The sequence below is a fragment of the Astyanax mexicanus genome, chromosome 16 (genome assembly GCF_023375975.1).
Source record: "Astyanax mexicanus isolate ESR-SI-001 chromosome 16, AstMex3_surface, whole genome shotgun sequence".
In the NCBI taxonomy this organism is placed as follows: Eukaryota; Metazoa; Chordata; class Actinopteri; order Characiformes; family Acestrorhamphidae; genus Astyanax; species Astyanax mexicanus.
The window spans coordinates 10,022,474-10,039,917 of record NC_064423.1 but is presented as its reverse complement, the minus strand read 5'-3'; the positions used below and the strand labels follow the sequence as shown (position 1 = coordinate 10,039,917).

The following is a 17,444-nucleotide window of genomic DNA, read 5'->3' as shown; positions in this document are numbered from 1 at the left end:
ATTTACTATTATGTCTATAATAAATTAATTAATACATTTTTAATTAGATTTGATATGCAATTATTGTTATTTTATTTATCCCCAATCTCTGTACGGGTTAAGATTAACTGCAAAAATATTCTATAAATTTAAATAAAGATTTGGATGGTTAAAAACAGTAAATAAATAATTAAAAAACTTCACACATCAACAAGCTAAAGCAAGTTTTATATAACAGTACTACTTAAAATAAGTTTATATAGTAATAACAAAATATTTTTTACAGGTTCTCCAACAATGCAAATGAACCATTTAAACTTCGAAACTGAATCATTACCAATCATTACAACTATTATTTTTTACAATGTATTGGAAAATCTAATTTATTTTCAGTAATTTAACATTAATGATTAGGACACCTTCTGATTTATACTATTTTACCATCATAAATATCACATATAAAGGCCAGAAGACATGTACAGATTCAGTGGTGTGTTTGAAAATTCTTAAATAAAGTAGTAAATAAAATATTCTATTTCTCAAACCAAACACTTCACTTTGCATGACTTGTGTCCAAAACATTTGTACAACAGTTGTATGTAATAAACAATTTTCTTTAATTTTACCAAATTGAAAACCTCTTAAATATAATCAAGAGGAAGATGAATGATCACAAGCCATCAAACATTTTGCACCAGGAGTAAAGGCATAAAGTTATCCAAAAGCAGTGTGTAAGACTGGTGGAGGTGAACATGCCAAGATGCATGAAAACTGTGATTAAAGACCAGAATATGAACTTGTTTTCTTTGCATTATTTGAGGTCTGAAAGCTCTGCACATAAATGCTCTAAATTACAGTATTTTTATTTGGAATTTGGGAGAAATGTTGTCTGTAGTTCGAATAAAACAACAATGTTCATTTTACTCAAAAAAATAAGATAAGATAAGATAGCACTCTAAGTTTCCGAAGGAAATTACCTATAAATAGTAAAATCAGAGAAACTTAATTTAACTTAAACTTTTATTTTTTTTCAGAGCTGTATAACAACGTTTTTATATTAGTGACATCTGAATGACTCGATTTGAACTGCTGACCTCTTGTTGGTAAACTCGTCTTTCTCAGTGCTCTGAGTGCTTCAGCGTTGTTAAACATTCTCTATTCACTCTCTACTCTTTGTTGGGATGCTTCAGGACTTTCAGGGCATTTGCTTTAAGGGTGTAGTCATTACAATTAGCTGGCTAATGCTCCTAAGTGGCTCTGAAGCATGGAAAGGGGAAAAAACTTGACCTTCGTTAAAAAGGTGTGGAATGCCAATTACCCGGAGCAGCCAAGCTTAGAGGCCGAGGGCACCTGCCTCCCTTTTCACACGACCAGTTAAATATTCTTTATTTAATCCACTGATCCAATTTAACCGACGTGCTCGTACAGCGGCTTAACACTCTGTTAATGAAAAATAAATAGTGGATGGATATGGTTAGATTTGTGCAGACGCTGTACTGTGAGGAGGTGAGGTTGCCGGAACACGGGTGTGAAAAAAACAACAGCTCTTCCCTTCCTCACCCCTGCCTTCCTGTCTTCCTCCCACTTGATCCCTCCTCACCTCGGCCTCATTAGGAAGTATTAGCAAAGCCAGTGAAGTGAGAAATGGGCTCTGCCAGAGGCCCTAAAAGACCAATCAGTGACCTGGTTGGTAGCGCAGGTGGTGGAATACTACTGGCCATTTATAGAACACGAGTCGGGAAAGTGCTGGCTATGTCCAGCATAGCAGGGGATACACTACAGGCCAATGCTAGACAGTAAAAAACTCATTTATTTAGTTTAGCTTTAGATAAAAGTTACCTCCAGGGTTTTACGGACATTGGGAATTATGGTTATCTGAGAGCTGGAAAACTGTAGCTGTCATCTCAGGTTTGTGGACAGTGGAGTGGACAGATGCCAGTTTTTCAGTGTGCATCCATGTCTACAGCTCTGTAAAAATTAAGAAACAACTTCAGTTTCAGAATCAGTTTCTCTGATTTTGCTATTTATAGGTATATATATATGAGTAAAAAGAACATTGTTGTTTTATTCTATTTTATTCTATTCTATACACTACAGACAACATTCCTTCCAATTGCCAATTTAAAATATTGTCATTCAGAGCATTTATTTGCAGAAAATAAGAAATGGCTGAAATAAAAGGAAAGATGCAAGATCAGATCTCAAATAATGCAAAGAAAACAAGTTCATATTCATAAAGTTTTAAGAGTTCAGAAATCAATATTTGGTGGAATAACCCTGGTTTTTAATCATAGCTTTCATGCATCTTGGCATGTTCTCCTCCACCAGTCTTACACACTGCTTTTGGATAACTTTATGTCACTCCTGGTACAAACATTCAAGCAGTTCAGCTTGGTTTGATGGCTTGTGTTGGTTGAAACTTTGTCTTATCTCCAAACTTCTGTAAAGCTGTGTTGTGACAACATGAATTATAAAAAATACTATATAAATGATTCGATTTTCTTTTGATTTGAACTCAAGAGGGCAGAAAATTATACCACAGAAGATAGGATAGTTTTAATGAAACAAAGATATTGGAATGGTTTGCTTATTTATAGTACACGCATACATTGCAGAAGGTGTAATGGTGCTTGCTAGCTAATTCTGTCAGAGGAGGAAGGATATTACATGAGATTTAAATGCCAATCCCAGTGCAGAAAGCAAAGAATAAACTAACCATATGGTCACAAATTTACTGACCAATCCCAAAGCAGGTATTAAGACACAAATAGCTATTGTTAGCATTGGACTCGGGATACAATTACAATTTAAAATACACAGTGAATGATAATGGGTGGTCACACCCATTATGCAAATACATGATGCCAGGAACCAATAGGAAAAAATACTTTTTGTGTTGTGTACTTTACCTAAATAAAGTGAGTGTATTTTACTTGTGTTTTTCAGAACACAAGGTGTACAATGATTAGTAATATTTAATGGCTTTTCTGAAGTATGTTTTACTGCTAAAAAAAATGGAAACATTTTAACTTGTGTTATATTTACTAACCCCAAACAATTACAATTACGATCGGTTTCAACACTAGCAAAGCCCATAGCTAATGCTAGTGCAGTAGGAGGGAGATTACTAGCCAATCCCAGTGCTGGAGGTAAAAAATAATAATCCCAGAACAAGATGTGGGTTATAATTAGTCAGTTCCAGTACAGGATGGGGGGAACTATTATATAATAGCCAATGCTAGTGCAGTAAGAGGAATACTACTGGTCAATCCCAATGCATGAGATAAGGAATTACCTAACAGTCCAGTCAGGAATAAACTGTACAAGTCAATCCCAGAGAAGGAGAAGGGCAAGAATATCTAGTGTTAGCATAAGAGGCAGGATACAATCACTATGTTTGAATATAAGAAATGCTGAAAGACCACTTTCAGCTGTTTCACTGTGCTAAAATGCTAACAACAACACTCATATCTAGTAGTGAGTTGTCGATACTTCTGCAATGTCTAGAAGCATGGTTCCCTCTGTATCCAGATACATTCAGATACAGTAGCACTACGTGAGGGCAGCAAGGCATCAAGTCAGCATTTATTGCGTTTTAGACACAGCCAGCACTATTAGCTAATAGTTAACGCTAGAACAAAATGGAAGAACTAAAAGCATAGAATTAACAAATCACAGTAGAGGCAAGAAATTACTTTTTTACAATTCAGTCAGGAATATACTTTCTATCTCAGAGCATGTTGAGTAAAAAAACAAGTGTCTAGTACAGAGGTGGGCAAGTAATTGTCCTAGTTTTGGAGGGCCAGACAAACAGACAGATCTCAATCTGGCTTTATGTTAGAATATTTAAGTTAAAAATTATAAGGTTTTAAAAAAGCTTAGTAAGAGCAGATGTTCAAATTAGAAAATGAAAATGTAAAGCAGGCATCATTATTTTATCAACCAGCATGAAATTTACTTAAAGGACTCTTTCCATCTTTTTTAAATTCATTTTAATATGTCTAGTTGTGGTATATCTACGTAGTATGAATAAATGCCATGTGAGCTGTTTCTTGTAAAAAAAAAGTGCTCAGGTGATCCAGTATAACAGTGCTTTAGTCCCTTGAAGGAGTGAAGGGAGGGAGACACGATAGGATTTTGGCTCTTGCTCATGAATATTCATACATGCAAACATATCACCTCTGATTGGCTAACAGCACTGCGACACCAGCGAGACGGACAACAGTTAGAAATGTTTTAAAATAAAGACATTTTTACATTAATAACAGACTTTGCAATGTCATATGTTACTTTACAGCACTTGGAATGCCATGCTAAGTACAGTTCAGCCACTGACCGAATCTTAGAGTCTCTTTAAAATGCAAAATCCACCGGAGATCCTATGTAAACCTATAGTTACACACAGAGGTACTTATCTCATTTTTTACTTCACTGGTGGTGTTCCAAAGACAAATTCTAACTGTTTGTTCGTTAGCTCTGAATTACTGGGCAAAGCATAAAGAACTGATGTGATATTTGCACAAATAACACGGGAACAAACTGCCATGCTGTTCCTAGCGCTGCTAGCTCCTGTCTGACGAGACATACTTGGCTGCCTGGCTTCAGCCAAGGTGGGCGAGGTCATGAATACTAATTCACAGTTTGATTTAGACACGGTGCTTTTCCTGATCGACTCGTTTTTCTGAACATTTATTTTTATTAGCTACTGCAGACAATGGAGGTTGAGGAACAGTTTCATGTGCAGCATCATATACAACTCAGAGAGACCTACTGTATTTTACAAAGAACAAGAAAAAATGGATTTTAGCAGAAGGAGACCTTTAATGCAATGTTCTGTTTCTATTTGGTTTGTAGTCTAATTTTCTGTTTTATTGTACAGTGAGAGAAATCTTGTGTGGTTTGCAAAGGATCGGTTATCAAAAGCTAAAGGGATGTGGAGGATTATGGTCCAATATTAGTATAGAAGGCTGGATAGTCCACTATTATTTAATCCCAGTGTATGAACTGGAAATTGTGAGAATAGGATAAGAAGATTCCAATCTAATTACCATCTAATATCAGTGTGCTAACTTCTTAGCGTTAGCTGACCAACAGCCAACAAGCTACCTTGCAAGACTTGCAAGTATTATCCATCGCACATGCATTCATTAAAAGGGTTGTCCACAAATGTGTGGATATACAGTGTATCCATGCTAACACAGAAGTGCACCCAGAAACTCATACTCATATTACCGTCATGCTAATAAATTACAGATTAGCTTCAGTATTCTAGTTCAGACTAGACTAGATAGAACAAGCGTAATAACTGGTGTACCAGAATAGAAACCACCAGCACACCAATCAAAACACAGCCGAAGTGTCGGCACGGGCCTGAGAGTGACGATGAGCCCTGATAGTCGCGTCTGCAGCCGTGCCGTACTCCCTCGGCCTCATTAGGAAGTGTTAGCAAAGCCGCTGAAGTGAGAAATGGGCCCTGCGAGAGCTTTGCTGTCCCTCATTAAACTTCGACAAGAAGAGTGACAAGAAGCAACGGAGGGGAAACAATGGTGACAGTGTCTGAGAAACGAACCCGGAGCTGGGAAAGGGGCTTTTTGTCCCGCCGAACAAAAGCATTTGTTTGCATGCGTTCAACTCCATTCAGCCTCACCAGGCCCAGGTGCAAAAAACCAACTCGACGATGAACATCAGAAGTGATCCCACCTTTGGCCCACAAGTCGCCTCCAATCCGGCCCTCCGCGTCCAGATCAAAGGAGCTCTGGTACAGTGTAAATATTGGGCTGGAGAATTAATTCACACTTGTTATTTCCATGGCTTGACACCGGGACACGGCCAATAATTTCAGATTGGGGACGAGGGGGATGCTCACTGCCGTTAAATTGCAGCACTTTCTTGGAAGTTTATTGGAAGGAATTCAAGATGCTCAGTCCATGATCTTGATCTGCACTCTGCCTAATTTACAGTAAAATGCCAAGCTGACTGATATCTGATAAATGACAAAATTGGAGATACAAACTTTTTTATGTGTGTTTATATATTTTTTTAAGTTTGGTGACCTCTGATTATTTTCATGATTTTCCATTATAAATCATTTGTTGTTCAGATCAGCAATTTCAGTGAAATATATCATATAGCAGATGAACACTATGATATTTGAGAAGTGAAATGAAGTTTATAGGATTTACAGAAAGTGTGCAATAATTATTTAAACCAAATTAGGCAGGTGCATAAATTTAGGCACCCTTGTCTTTTATTTATTTAAATAAACCATCAAACCTGACTGAACTGGAGATGTTTTATAAAGAAGAATGATCCAAAATACCTCCAACCAGAAGCCAGACTCTCATTGGAAGCATTAGTAAGAGTTTAGAGGCTGTTATTTCTGCATAAGGAGGATCTACAAAATATTGATGTCATTTTTTGTTGGAGTGCACAAATTTATGCGCCTGTCTAATTTTGTTTAAATAATTATTGCACACTTTCTGTAAATCCTATATACTTCATTTCACTTCTCAAATATCACTGTGTTCTTCCGTCACTTCTCAAATACCACTTTTTGTTTCTGATTTCCCCTCATCACTCATATGGTGATGTCGATCAGCACAAGGCATCTGTGAGCTGATGTATCAGAACCAAGTCGCTGCGCTATCCTCCGAGCACACTGTGATGCTACTGGGCAATGTAAAGCAGTAAAAAAAGGGGGTTGCTGACTTCACATGTATCAGAGGAGGCATGTGCTAGTTTTCACCCTACTTGTGTTGTGGCATCACCAGTAATGGGGGATATGCAGCTGATCAGGTGAGACAATTAGCCTAACTAAAAGGACAAGATAAAATGGGAGAAAATGAAAAATAAATCTTAACAAAATAATAAAAATACTGGTCTGCATGTTTGGGCCACAAGCGGATCTTAACATTTAGAGCACATATGAATATGTAGGGGGAAAAAATTAGTGATGACTTAACATCCAAGTCACGCAGTAAAAAAAATAAAAATAAATATATATATAAAAAAATATAGAGCAAAAATATAAAAAGAAATTAATAAAGCTATAAAGCCTACTTTTTTGGTATTAGACATAAACAAACATTATATATACACAACATTAGTTGTTTAAAAAGGTATGTTTTATTTAGTAATTATTTTTACTTACAATCATATATAAATGAATCAAATAGTTCTGTTCACAGTGCATATAATATTATTATTAAAGTACCAGTTTTGTTGGAAAGATAAACTGAGAAAAGAAAAAAAAAATCACCAAAAAGCATTAAAAAGGAGCAGCTGTTGTCCAGGTAAGCTGTATTTATATATGTATATATATATGTGTATATATATATACACATATATATATAGAGAGAGAGAGCATGTTAAATTTGTTAAAGAAACAACACATATGTAGCTAGCTGCACATCTTTTTTTTCACTGGGAAATTGTTAGCTAACTAGTTAGCATAGTTAGCTACATTTCTGAGCTAACACTGAGCAGTTAGTGATAATGCTAACAAACTAGCTAGCCATAGCACAACAACAGCAGTGAAGAGAAAAGAGCACAGAAGAGACACACAGACACATATTTAGAGGAAAACTGTTTGTAATTTACTGTTAAAACAGTTTATTAATCCTCTGTGGCATAGTGTTTACCTCAGGCAGCATATCAAATATTTGGTTATTATACCATGCCATACTGTACCTTATTCATACATAAAATATGCATATATGTGGCAGATATTCTATCATTGTTCTTGTTAACTTATTAAACAGTGTTTTTATGCACTCAAATATATTATTTTAAAGTCGTGATAGGTGCTTTTCCTGATGAAGTCATGTGCTGTTTGTTAAAACTTAAATCTTCTGACAAGCTACAAAATAAAACTTAAATGGATTTGAAGTCTTGTATTTTTGTGTTTATTTTCATGTGTCTAATCAAAATATATACTGTATGTGAAGTGTATTCTGGGTGGTTGTTTGAAGGTTAAAAATAAACAATACAAGGTAAAATGTAATGACATTTAATGTAGAGCGGTGCCACTTCTGGCCCAAATTCAAATCAGATATGCAAAACATATCTGTGCCAGTTTGGACTCATTGTGCAAAAATAAACCAGGCCAAATTTATCTGCCAGATTTGTTACAGATTTTTTTTACAAGTCTGGGCTAGATTAAGACCGGAGTACATCTGATATCAGGGTAGTTTTAGAAGAATTAATAGAATAATATTGTTATATTATAATATTAATGTATTTGGTGTTTATTTTCGGATTAAAAAAAAACACTAATACATGAACAATTAAAATTATATTTTCAGTAGTAAATGACAAGATGACCAGGATGTATCATCACATATTAATTTAATATGCAAAGTTCAAGCACTGTCATCTCTTGTCAGCTCCACTCAAAGTTTGCCAGGTTTAAAAACACAACAGCGGTCACTGATTGTAGAAACTTCACACTAGACCTCAAGCAGCTTGGACTGTGTGTCTCTCCACTCTTCCTCCAGACTCTGCTCCCTTGATTTTCAAATGAAATGTAAAATTTACTGATGATCAGTGATGGTTTGGAGAGACATGTGATCTGCTGGTGTTGAGCCACGGTGTTTTATTATCAAGTCTAAAGTCAGTGCAGTGTTTTTCTGGAAAATCTTACAGCACTTTATGCTTCCCTCTGCTGAAAACTTTCATCAGATTTCATTTTTCAGCAGGACTTGGCACTATGCCAAAAGTACCAATTGGTCTTATATAATATTCCATTTTTTTGAGACGCTGATTTTTGGGATTTCATTGGCTGTAAATAAACACTTAAAATAGATCACTCTGTGTGCAGTACATATAATACTATATAATATATGATTTTCACATTTGAAATAAATTACTGAAATAAACATTTTACATATACAGCTTTGGAAAACAGTAAGAGAGCACTTCATGAATCAGTTTCTGAATCATTTTCTCAGATTTTGCTATTTATAGGTATATGTTTGAGTAAAATGAACATTGTTGTTTTATTTTATAAACTACGCAAAACATTTTTTTCAAATTCCATATAGAAATATGGTCATTTAGAACATTTATTTGTAGAAAATGAGAAATGGCTGAAATAAAAAAAAGATTCAGAGCTTTTTAAACCTCAGATAATGAAAAAAGCAACAACAAAAAAAAACAAGTACATATTCTTAAAATTTAAGAGTTCAAAAATCGATATTTGGTGGAATAATCTTGTTTTTTAATCCCAGTTTTCATGCATCTTGGCATGTTCTCCTCCACCAGTCTTACACACTGCTTTTGGATAACTTTATGCCTTTACTCCTGGTGCAACAATTTAAGCATTCATCTTCCTCTTGATTATATTCCAGAGGTTTTCAATTTGGTAAAATCAAGCTGTATGTTGAGACACGTGCTCACCAGGGGCATTAGCTACATCCTCCTGCTTCTCCTCCTCCTTCCTCGACAAAATGCAAATTCTCGATGGTGGCCACTGCCCGTCTCCTGTTTTGAATGTTTATCGTGCTCACGTGTTTTTGGAGGTGAAGTGGGCGGTTATGGAGGCAGAGGCAGGGCGCGCAGAGGCAGGGGGCGGGTCCTGCGCGTGGCCCTGTGGGGGGAGAGCTTTAAAAGCTGTTATAAACAGCAGCAGCATGCTGACTGAACGCAGCTCTGCACTTTACCTTCTTCCACTAACCCAGAGAGAGAGAGAGAGTAGACCGGCTGCGCTGTGATAATGGCACAGAACGGGACCCCAGAGAACGGAGTGCCCGCAGACCCCGCTGCCCTGCCTTTACCTCAGCCCTGCAGGATCACAGACATCAAGCACACCAAGGTAAGAGCTGAACACACAGCTTCAGAGCTCTGGATTTACCGCACTGTGCGGCTGAGAACCGCGCCGTGCGTAATGGCACCTTTACGCACGGCGAGCTCTGGGTTATGGAGCAGCCTGGGCGGTATGAGCAGGTTACAGCAGGTGTGAGGACTTAAAGAACGCTGGAGTATGTTGTGTTCAGCCGTTGTAGAGTAGATTAGATGCTAATTGAAAGATCTGCAGCTTCTGTTTGTGTTTGTAAGCTTGTTAAATATGACTTTTCTCTCTAATATACAGCTTTTTATCAACAACGAATGGCACAGCTCAGCCAAAGGCAAGACCATCCCCATCTTTAACCCTGCAACAGGAGACAAAATCTGTGAAGTGGAAGAAGCAGATAAAGTAAGCTTTCTATTTTAAACTGTAATAAACTCTACAGCTCTGGAAAAAACAGACCACTTAATAATGATGAGTTTCTTTGATTTTACGTAGTTGAAAACCTCTGGAATATAATCAAGAGGAAGATGGATGATCACAAGCCATTAAACCAAGCTGAACTGCTTGAATTTTTTGCACCAGGAGAGGTGTAAATTTATCCAAAAGCAGTGTGTGAGACTGGTGGAGGAGAACATGCCAAGATGCATGGAAACTGAAAATTGTGATTAAAACCAGGATTATTCCTCCAAATATTGATTTTTGAACTTTTAAAACTTTATCAATATGAACTTGTTTTCTTTTCCTTGTTTGAGGTCTGAAAGCTCTGAATTTTTTGTTAATTCAGCCATTTCTCATTTTCTGCAAATAAATGCTCTAAATGACAATATTTGCAATATATGATATTTGGGAGAAATGTTGTACGTAGTTTTTAGAATAAAACAACAATGTTCATTTTACTAAAAAATATACCTATAAATAGTAAAATCAGAAAAGCTTCAGAAACTGAAGTGGTCTCTTAATTTTTTCCAGAGCTGTATATCATATTAGAATAAACCAAAAGAAATTTGTGTTGTGAAAGTAAAGTAAATTAAAATGTTTATAAGAAGGTCTGTATGGATTAGTTCAGTTTCACTAGAAGCTCATGTAACATATTTTATTGAAGGACTGGTTAGAAAAACTACAGTAGACGTACAGTACATGGTTAACTGGGAATACTTGCTTTTCTCCAGGAGAGCAATAGGAATTTTAATCATATTTTTCAAATCATTCTAGTCATTCTGAGACCATGTAGGTAATCATCATCCTCCATATGCTCAAATATTTCTAAAGCTTTTCATTTATAAAGCTGGTTATTGGCTGGGTAAATATGATCCCAGCGATTTAAATCTCCAGAAAATTATTAGAATTACTGATCATTAAACATGTTATTGTAAGTGTTTTATTAGTAGTATATAAGTATTATAAGTATTGTGTCATTAAGTCAGGGCTTAAAGGGAAAGAATGTAGAGAAAGATTATAAAACTTAATGTCATAGCAACCTCAACATTATTACCACGCAAATGTGTGTAAAATGTTGATATTTCTTATGTTTTATGCCAATAAAATAGCCTTAATAAAACAGGTTTAAACATTTAAACCATTTTATTTTTTGCTTATGGTCTTCAACAAATTTAGAAAAGACAATAAATATGAATCACAAAACAACTAATGTCAACCATTTTTTTAGAGACTTTAAACACTGAATGGAGTCATATTTACCCCAAACATAATAGAAGGGTGCATGCACTCCAATGTACTTCTATGTCCTGTTTACTTCAGTTCTTCATGTTATGTTCCATAACCTACTGTAAGAAGCTGAGATCCATCATATTATGATGCTTTACAGGTAATGCTGAAAAAAAAAGTGATCAAGATTTAAACATGAATTTAATGTTGAATCTCTAAATTGGTAGCTTTACAGGGGATAGAGTGTTTATAAGTGTTTTAATTACTGATTATTTAAACTGTGGCGCATTTCTATTGGTCCAGCTATTGTTATTGGTATCGTGAAATGTTTGCATTGTTTGTGCAGAAAACCAATCTATGTCACGGTTTACACACAAAACCTTGTATCTTTAAAATGGTAACTTTAAAGATAAAATATTCATATAATTTTTGAGCATTTGTATTGGTCTGTACAATGTTAAGAACTTTATAATGTGCGCTCTGCTTAATATACAGCTTTAAGAACTGAGATATATTTAGTCTTATGTGCTTTTATGTACAGAACTTTAAATCACGTACAAAAGAAAAAGTGTAAGAAAACATATTAATTATAAATATACAGTATAAACCGTATCTTAAACAATTCAATTCAGCGTTACAGGAGAAAAGAAGAACTTACTTTGCATTTTGTTGGTTTAGACAGTTTAAAAAGATTAAACTCCAAGGCATTTTTTAGGTGGCCAATTATCTTGAAATTGGTATTGGTACATAATATTAAAACTTAAATTGTGTTGAAATGTTTTTGCTTGAGTGTCACAATAAGATTTACATTTTTAATGAATTGATTTGGAATAAATTGCACTGATATATTGTATATGGTTGAAAATGACATACGCTCACATTTCTATTAAGTTTATTAGTTTGGCTTGTTATAAAATACACTTATTTCATTAGTTTGTATCCGTTAACAGTTTACAAACACATTTATTTAACATTGATTTAAATACAATATTTCTATTTATTTAGTAGTTTTTTTAAAACATGGTATCAGAGGGAGAATTGGAAGTTGTGTATGATTTCTCTGCATGTTGGAGCTGATGTTGCACTCTCTCTCTGAGTGGAGAGTTATAATTTGATGAATGTAAAAGTTTGGAATAAAGTTTGGGCTCTCTCTCAGGCTGATGTGGACGTGGCGGTGGAGGCGGCGAGGGCAGCGATGAAGAGGGGCTCTGCGTGGAGGAGGATGGACGTGTCCGGCCGCGGGCGGCTGCTGCATAAGCTGGCGGAGCTGCTGGAGAGGGACCGGACGCTGCTGGCTGTAAGTGGAAACAGTAGGCTAATCTCCCGGCCCTCTTTACGCCTGTCTGAGTGTGTCCGTCAGACGCTGCTGCAGGTGTTAGTGTTGGCACTGAGCGAGGCTTCTGTCTGAAGCTGAGTCCACAACAACCCGGGGGGAAAGGACAGTCAAGTTTTTTAGTTTTACTGTGATCTCAAAAAGTTCTGAACCCTTTAAACTCTGGGAGTTTTATCATATCCTACAAATTGTTGTTCAGTAATTACATAGAAAACAAAGCAGCCAAGGTTTCGATAACAGTATAATTACTGTATATAATAATGAGGTGTTTTATAACTTTATTTAAGGGGTTAGGAACCCCACACACTTGTTTAACTAGAATACATAAAATACAAAAACTTTAAGTAAAACTATTAGTGTTCTTTAAAGGATTATTTAGGAAAAACTGTGATTTTATGTAGAACCACAATGGAAAATAATTTTAAGTAACATTTTTTGTGTAGAACCAAACCCTTATGGACTTCTGTAGTAAAGGCAACCATTTTTATTAAACCCAAAACCTTACAAATAAAATTCTTTAAAGATTATTTGAGGAAACGCACCCTAAGATAGGAACAGGATTCTTCATTCTTCATTTCTTAGGTACAACAATAAATCTGCGATTAACTGCTCCCTTAAAAAAGGGTTCTTCAACAGTTCTTACAACATTTTTATAAAAGCCAAAAGCTTTTTTATTTTTACTGTGATCTCAAAGGCTATGGGAGTTTTATCATATCCTAAACATAGTTGTTTTACATAGTAATTACATAGAAAACAAAGAAGCCAAGGTTTTATAATATAATGGGGTGTTTTATAGCTTTATTGTAGAGTTTAGGAACCCCACACACTTGTTTAACTAGAATACGTAAAATACAAAAACATATTCTTCAAGGATTATTTAGGAAAAACTGTGATTTAATGTAGAATCACAATAGAAAAAGAGCTTTTTAAAAAGTTTTTTTGCTTCTTAAGTAACGTTTTTTAAGATTTTTTATGTCGTTTTGGAGCATTTATATTGGTCGGTTCATCATAAAATTCTAAAACAATGTAAAGAACTTCATTTAACTTTATTTATTGGAAGTATTTTAAGTCATCCTTCACATCCATGATCTTGATGTGCGCTCTGCTTAACATACAGGTTTTAGAACTGAGATATATTTAGTCTTTATGCTTTTATACACAGACCTTCTACTTGGCCTATTAACTTGATTGTGGATGTAATTTACATACTTAAATTCTGTTATCTAAATGTAAAAAACAGACCTTTTTTTGTTTTATTGTGATCCCAAAGGCTCTGGGAGTTTTATCATATCCTAAACATAGTTGTTTTACAAAGTAATTACATAGAAAACAAAGCAGCTAAAGGTTTAATCCCACTATAATTACTGTATATAATAACGAAGTGTTTTATAGCTTTATTTTAGGGGTCAGGAACCCCAAACACTTGTTAAACTAGAATACGTAAAATACAAAAACGTATTTTTAAGGATTATTTGAGAAAAACTGTGATTTTATGTAGAATCACAATAGAAAAAGGGGTTCTTTAAATGTTTTAGGTTTCTTAAGTAACATTTCTGTGCAGAAACAAACCCTTATGGACTTCTGTAGTAAAGGCAACACTTGTGTAAAACCCAGACCCTTACAAATAAAGTTCTTTAGAAATTATTTGGGGAAACGCACCCTAGGATAAGAATAGGATTCTTCATTGATTTCTTAGGTGCAACAACAAATCTGTGACAAAAGGCTCCCTTAAAATGGGTTCTTTAAGAGTTCTTTAATGACTGGAACTTATAAAAGCCACAACCTTACAAAATAATGTTCTTTTCTTTTAGGATTATTTAGGTAACACCATGTTTTTTTTGTAGGACCCAAACCTGTTAAAGGAATTTTCAAGCCTCTTTTAAGTAAAATTGTACATTATATAAAATCCACATCCATAAAAATATGGCACTTTTAGGATTCTTTAGGTACAACGATAATTCTGTGGAGAAAAACGCATTTAAAGAAGGATTCTTTTCTTTTTTTTTTCAGTAAGCCATAACATTTTATATCGTCGCTGTCCAATGAAAAACAAGTATCTCCAAAACGGTAACTGTACAGGAGAGAGATAAAACCTTCTTATCTTAACTTTAATGGAAGTCAATGTAAAAAGACTTTATTTCAGGTCATTTTGGAGAATTCTATTGGTGCGTTCATTAAGAAATTTTGAAACAATATATAGGACAGTTTGTGTGTTCAAATTATGTAGTAAACTAAAAATACACAAAAACAAATTTACTTGTTTTTAATTGGACAGCGACAATATAAAAATGAAACCTGGTAAATAAGGATTTCTTTTAAGATTCTTTAAGTAGGAAAGTGGGTCTTTAGATAAGCACAACCTAAAATAAACTAAAAGTATTTTTCAAGAGTTCTTTTGTCAAGGCAATAATTAATTCTTAAAATCAACTTAAAATCAAACTGAATTCTTAAAATCAACATTCTTCAAAGTTTCTTTGAGACATATGATCACTGAATGGAGAAACACACCCTTCAAAAGAGCTTTTTTATGAAAGCAAACAATTCACAATACAGTAAAACAGTAAAAAAAAAAAAAGTATTTTTGGGGGTAAGACAATGTTCCTATGGAGAACGACACATTTTTAAAATAATTTTCTTCAATTATTCTTTAGAGAGGACATTGATATCATAGGAAACCACTCCCTTGACAATGATTCTGATGTTTTTTCAAGAGTTATTAGGTAAATGCAACACATAATCTAGATAAGATAATGATTATGTGGAGAGCCACTTCCTTAAAAAGGGATCTTCAAAAGAAATAGTAGTAAAGAAATTAATACAGTGTAGAATTCTTTATAGGATCACTTACTGTACAATGTAGTATTGTAGATGAGCTTTTTCATTTAAAACAATATTTTTCACTCTATAGTTTTGAAACACTTTCTACAATATTGTTATTACAGTGATGACAAGATTTTTTTTGTTTTCTCAAATACTGCACATGTACTACTAATAATAATACCTTTATATTCATTAGTGCGTGTTTCTTAAAATGCTTTAACTATAGTAAAGTATTTGGCAGCTATTGTTTGAGCTGTTGTGCAATTGTTGCTGTAGAAAGCAGCCAACGTTTTTTTTCTTCCTAGCAGTTTTGAAATGGCACTGGCAGGAAAACAAGATGAAATCATGGACCAAATTCCAGAACAAACACACACACACACACACACACTTATACTCACCCGTACAGGCAGTCTCCTATCTGCATGCACTTCTTATAGAGCTATTTATACTGTAACCTATGTGGCATTAGTTATTACCCAATCATTCTGTCAGATTGGATCAGCGCTCGCACTCGTGAATGAAATTTTACAGATGTCGGAGTCGTGCTTCGGCTCTGCTAATTGCAAACATGCCCCATAATTCTGCGGCGGAGTCGAGCTAATCACAATAACTCCAATTATTGTTCAGAAAAAGCAAAATGCAACAAAAACCCCACAGAAAGGTAGAGTAATGTGGATCAGATGTTTCCCGGCTGCGTTCTCCTTATCAACACATCAGCAGTCTGCGTGCAGTCGATCAGGGACTGATGTAGCTGGGATCGGCTCTGTGTTAAGGCGAGGGGGTGGTACGGTGGTCGGGTCTGGTTGGAGGGGAGCTGATTGGCTCTCGCAGGGTTTTGTGAGCTGGTTGAACAGAAATGCTTGCTGCACCGTGCCCAGCCGTCCACTTTGGTTCGGGCAAATTCGGTAGACGCCTTGTTACTGGAGATAATGAGCAGATGGCAGATTGATCGCGTGATGCTGCGGCTCCGTAACCGGGACTGGGCCGTTCTGAAACTCGCTGCAGCTCATAATCAGCATCTTCTCTCTCGGTGTGATGGCTCTCCTGAGGACGAGCTCTGCCAGACATCACAGTGTGCACACCATTCACTTACCTCTCTGACTTGGAGAGACCTCAGTTTATTCTAATTTGTTTCTAATTTATTTCTAGTTTATTTCAAATCTGAGCTCATGTTAATTGTGTGGCATCACTGGATGCACATGAACTAAGCATTGTTTCATAGTGACTCATATTTATTTAAGGTCAACTGATATATCTGTAAATGTCTAAAACTAAGGATTGATTCAAACTGTATTTTTAATAAGTCAGTCGTTGTGATATAAAAAAGCCAATAAGAACCAGGTTTGCAGTGAAATTGAGGTTTATTGTAGAGAAATTGACCAACACAGGTTTATTTACAGTGTTGGTAAATGGCACCAATTTCATTGTAACTACAAATTATTACGTCCAGAGTATTAAAATCTTAGTTTATTTGTGTTGTTTAGGGTTATTATGGGGTTCTGTATTGTTTGTGGGGGTTGTGAGTGGGTGTTTATGTGTTTATATGATTGTTTAAATAAGTGAGGTTTAGTTCCAGTAGTTCCAGTTTGAGGTTTATTGTAGAGAAATTGACCAACACAGGTTTATTTACAGTGTTGGTAAATGGCACCAATTTCATTGTAACTACAAATTATTACGTCCAGAGTATTAAAATCTTAGTTTATTTGTGTTGTTTAGGGTTATTATGGGGTTCTGTATTGTTTGTGGGGGTTGTGAGTGGGTGTTTATGTGTTTATATGATTGTTTAAATAAGTGAGGTTTAGTTCCAGTAGTTCCAGTTTGCTAATCCTCTTTGCTATCTAACACCCCGTCAACAGTACA

The 17,444-nt window shown here is 35.2% G+C and overlaps 1 protein-coding gene across 1 annotated transcript in view; it reads left to right on the top strand.

The window, feature by feature from the left end:
• The first annotated feature begins 9,598 nt into the window (after positions 1-9,598).
• aldh1a3 (aldehyde dehydrogenase 1 family, member A3) overlaps positions 9,599-17,444 on the top strand; it is a 36,706-nt gene continuing 28,860 nt past the window's right edge. The window contains exons 1-3 of the mRNA XM_022669525.2: positions 9,599-9,790; positions 10,067-10,171; positions 12,588-12,728. Of these exons, the coding sequence (XP_022525246.1) occupies positions 9,692-9,790; positions 10,067-10,171; positions 12,588-12,728 (345 nt within the window). The 5' untranslated portion in view covers positions 9,599-9,691. The remainder of the gene's footprint in view (positions 9,791-10,066; positions 10,172-12,587; positions 12,729-17,444) is intronic.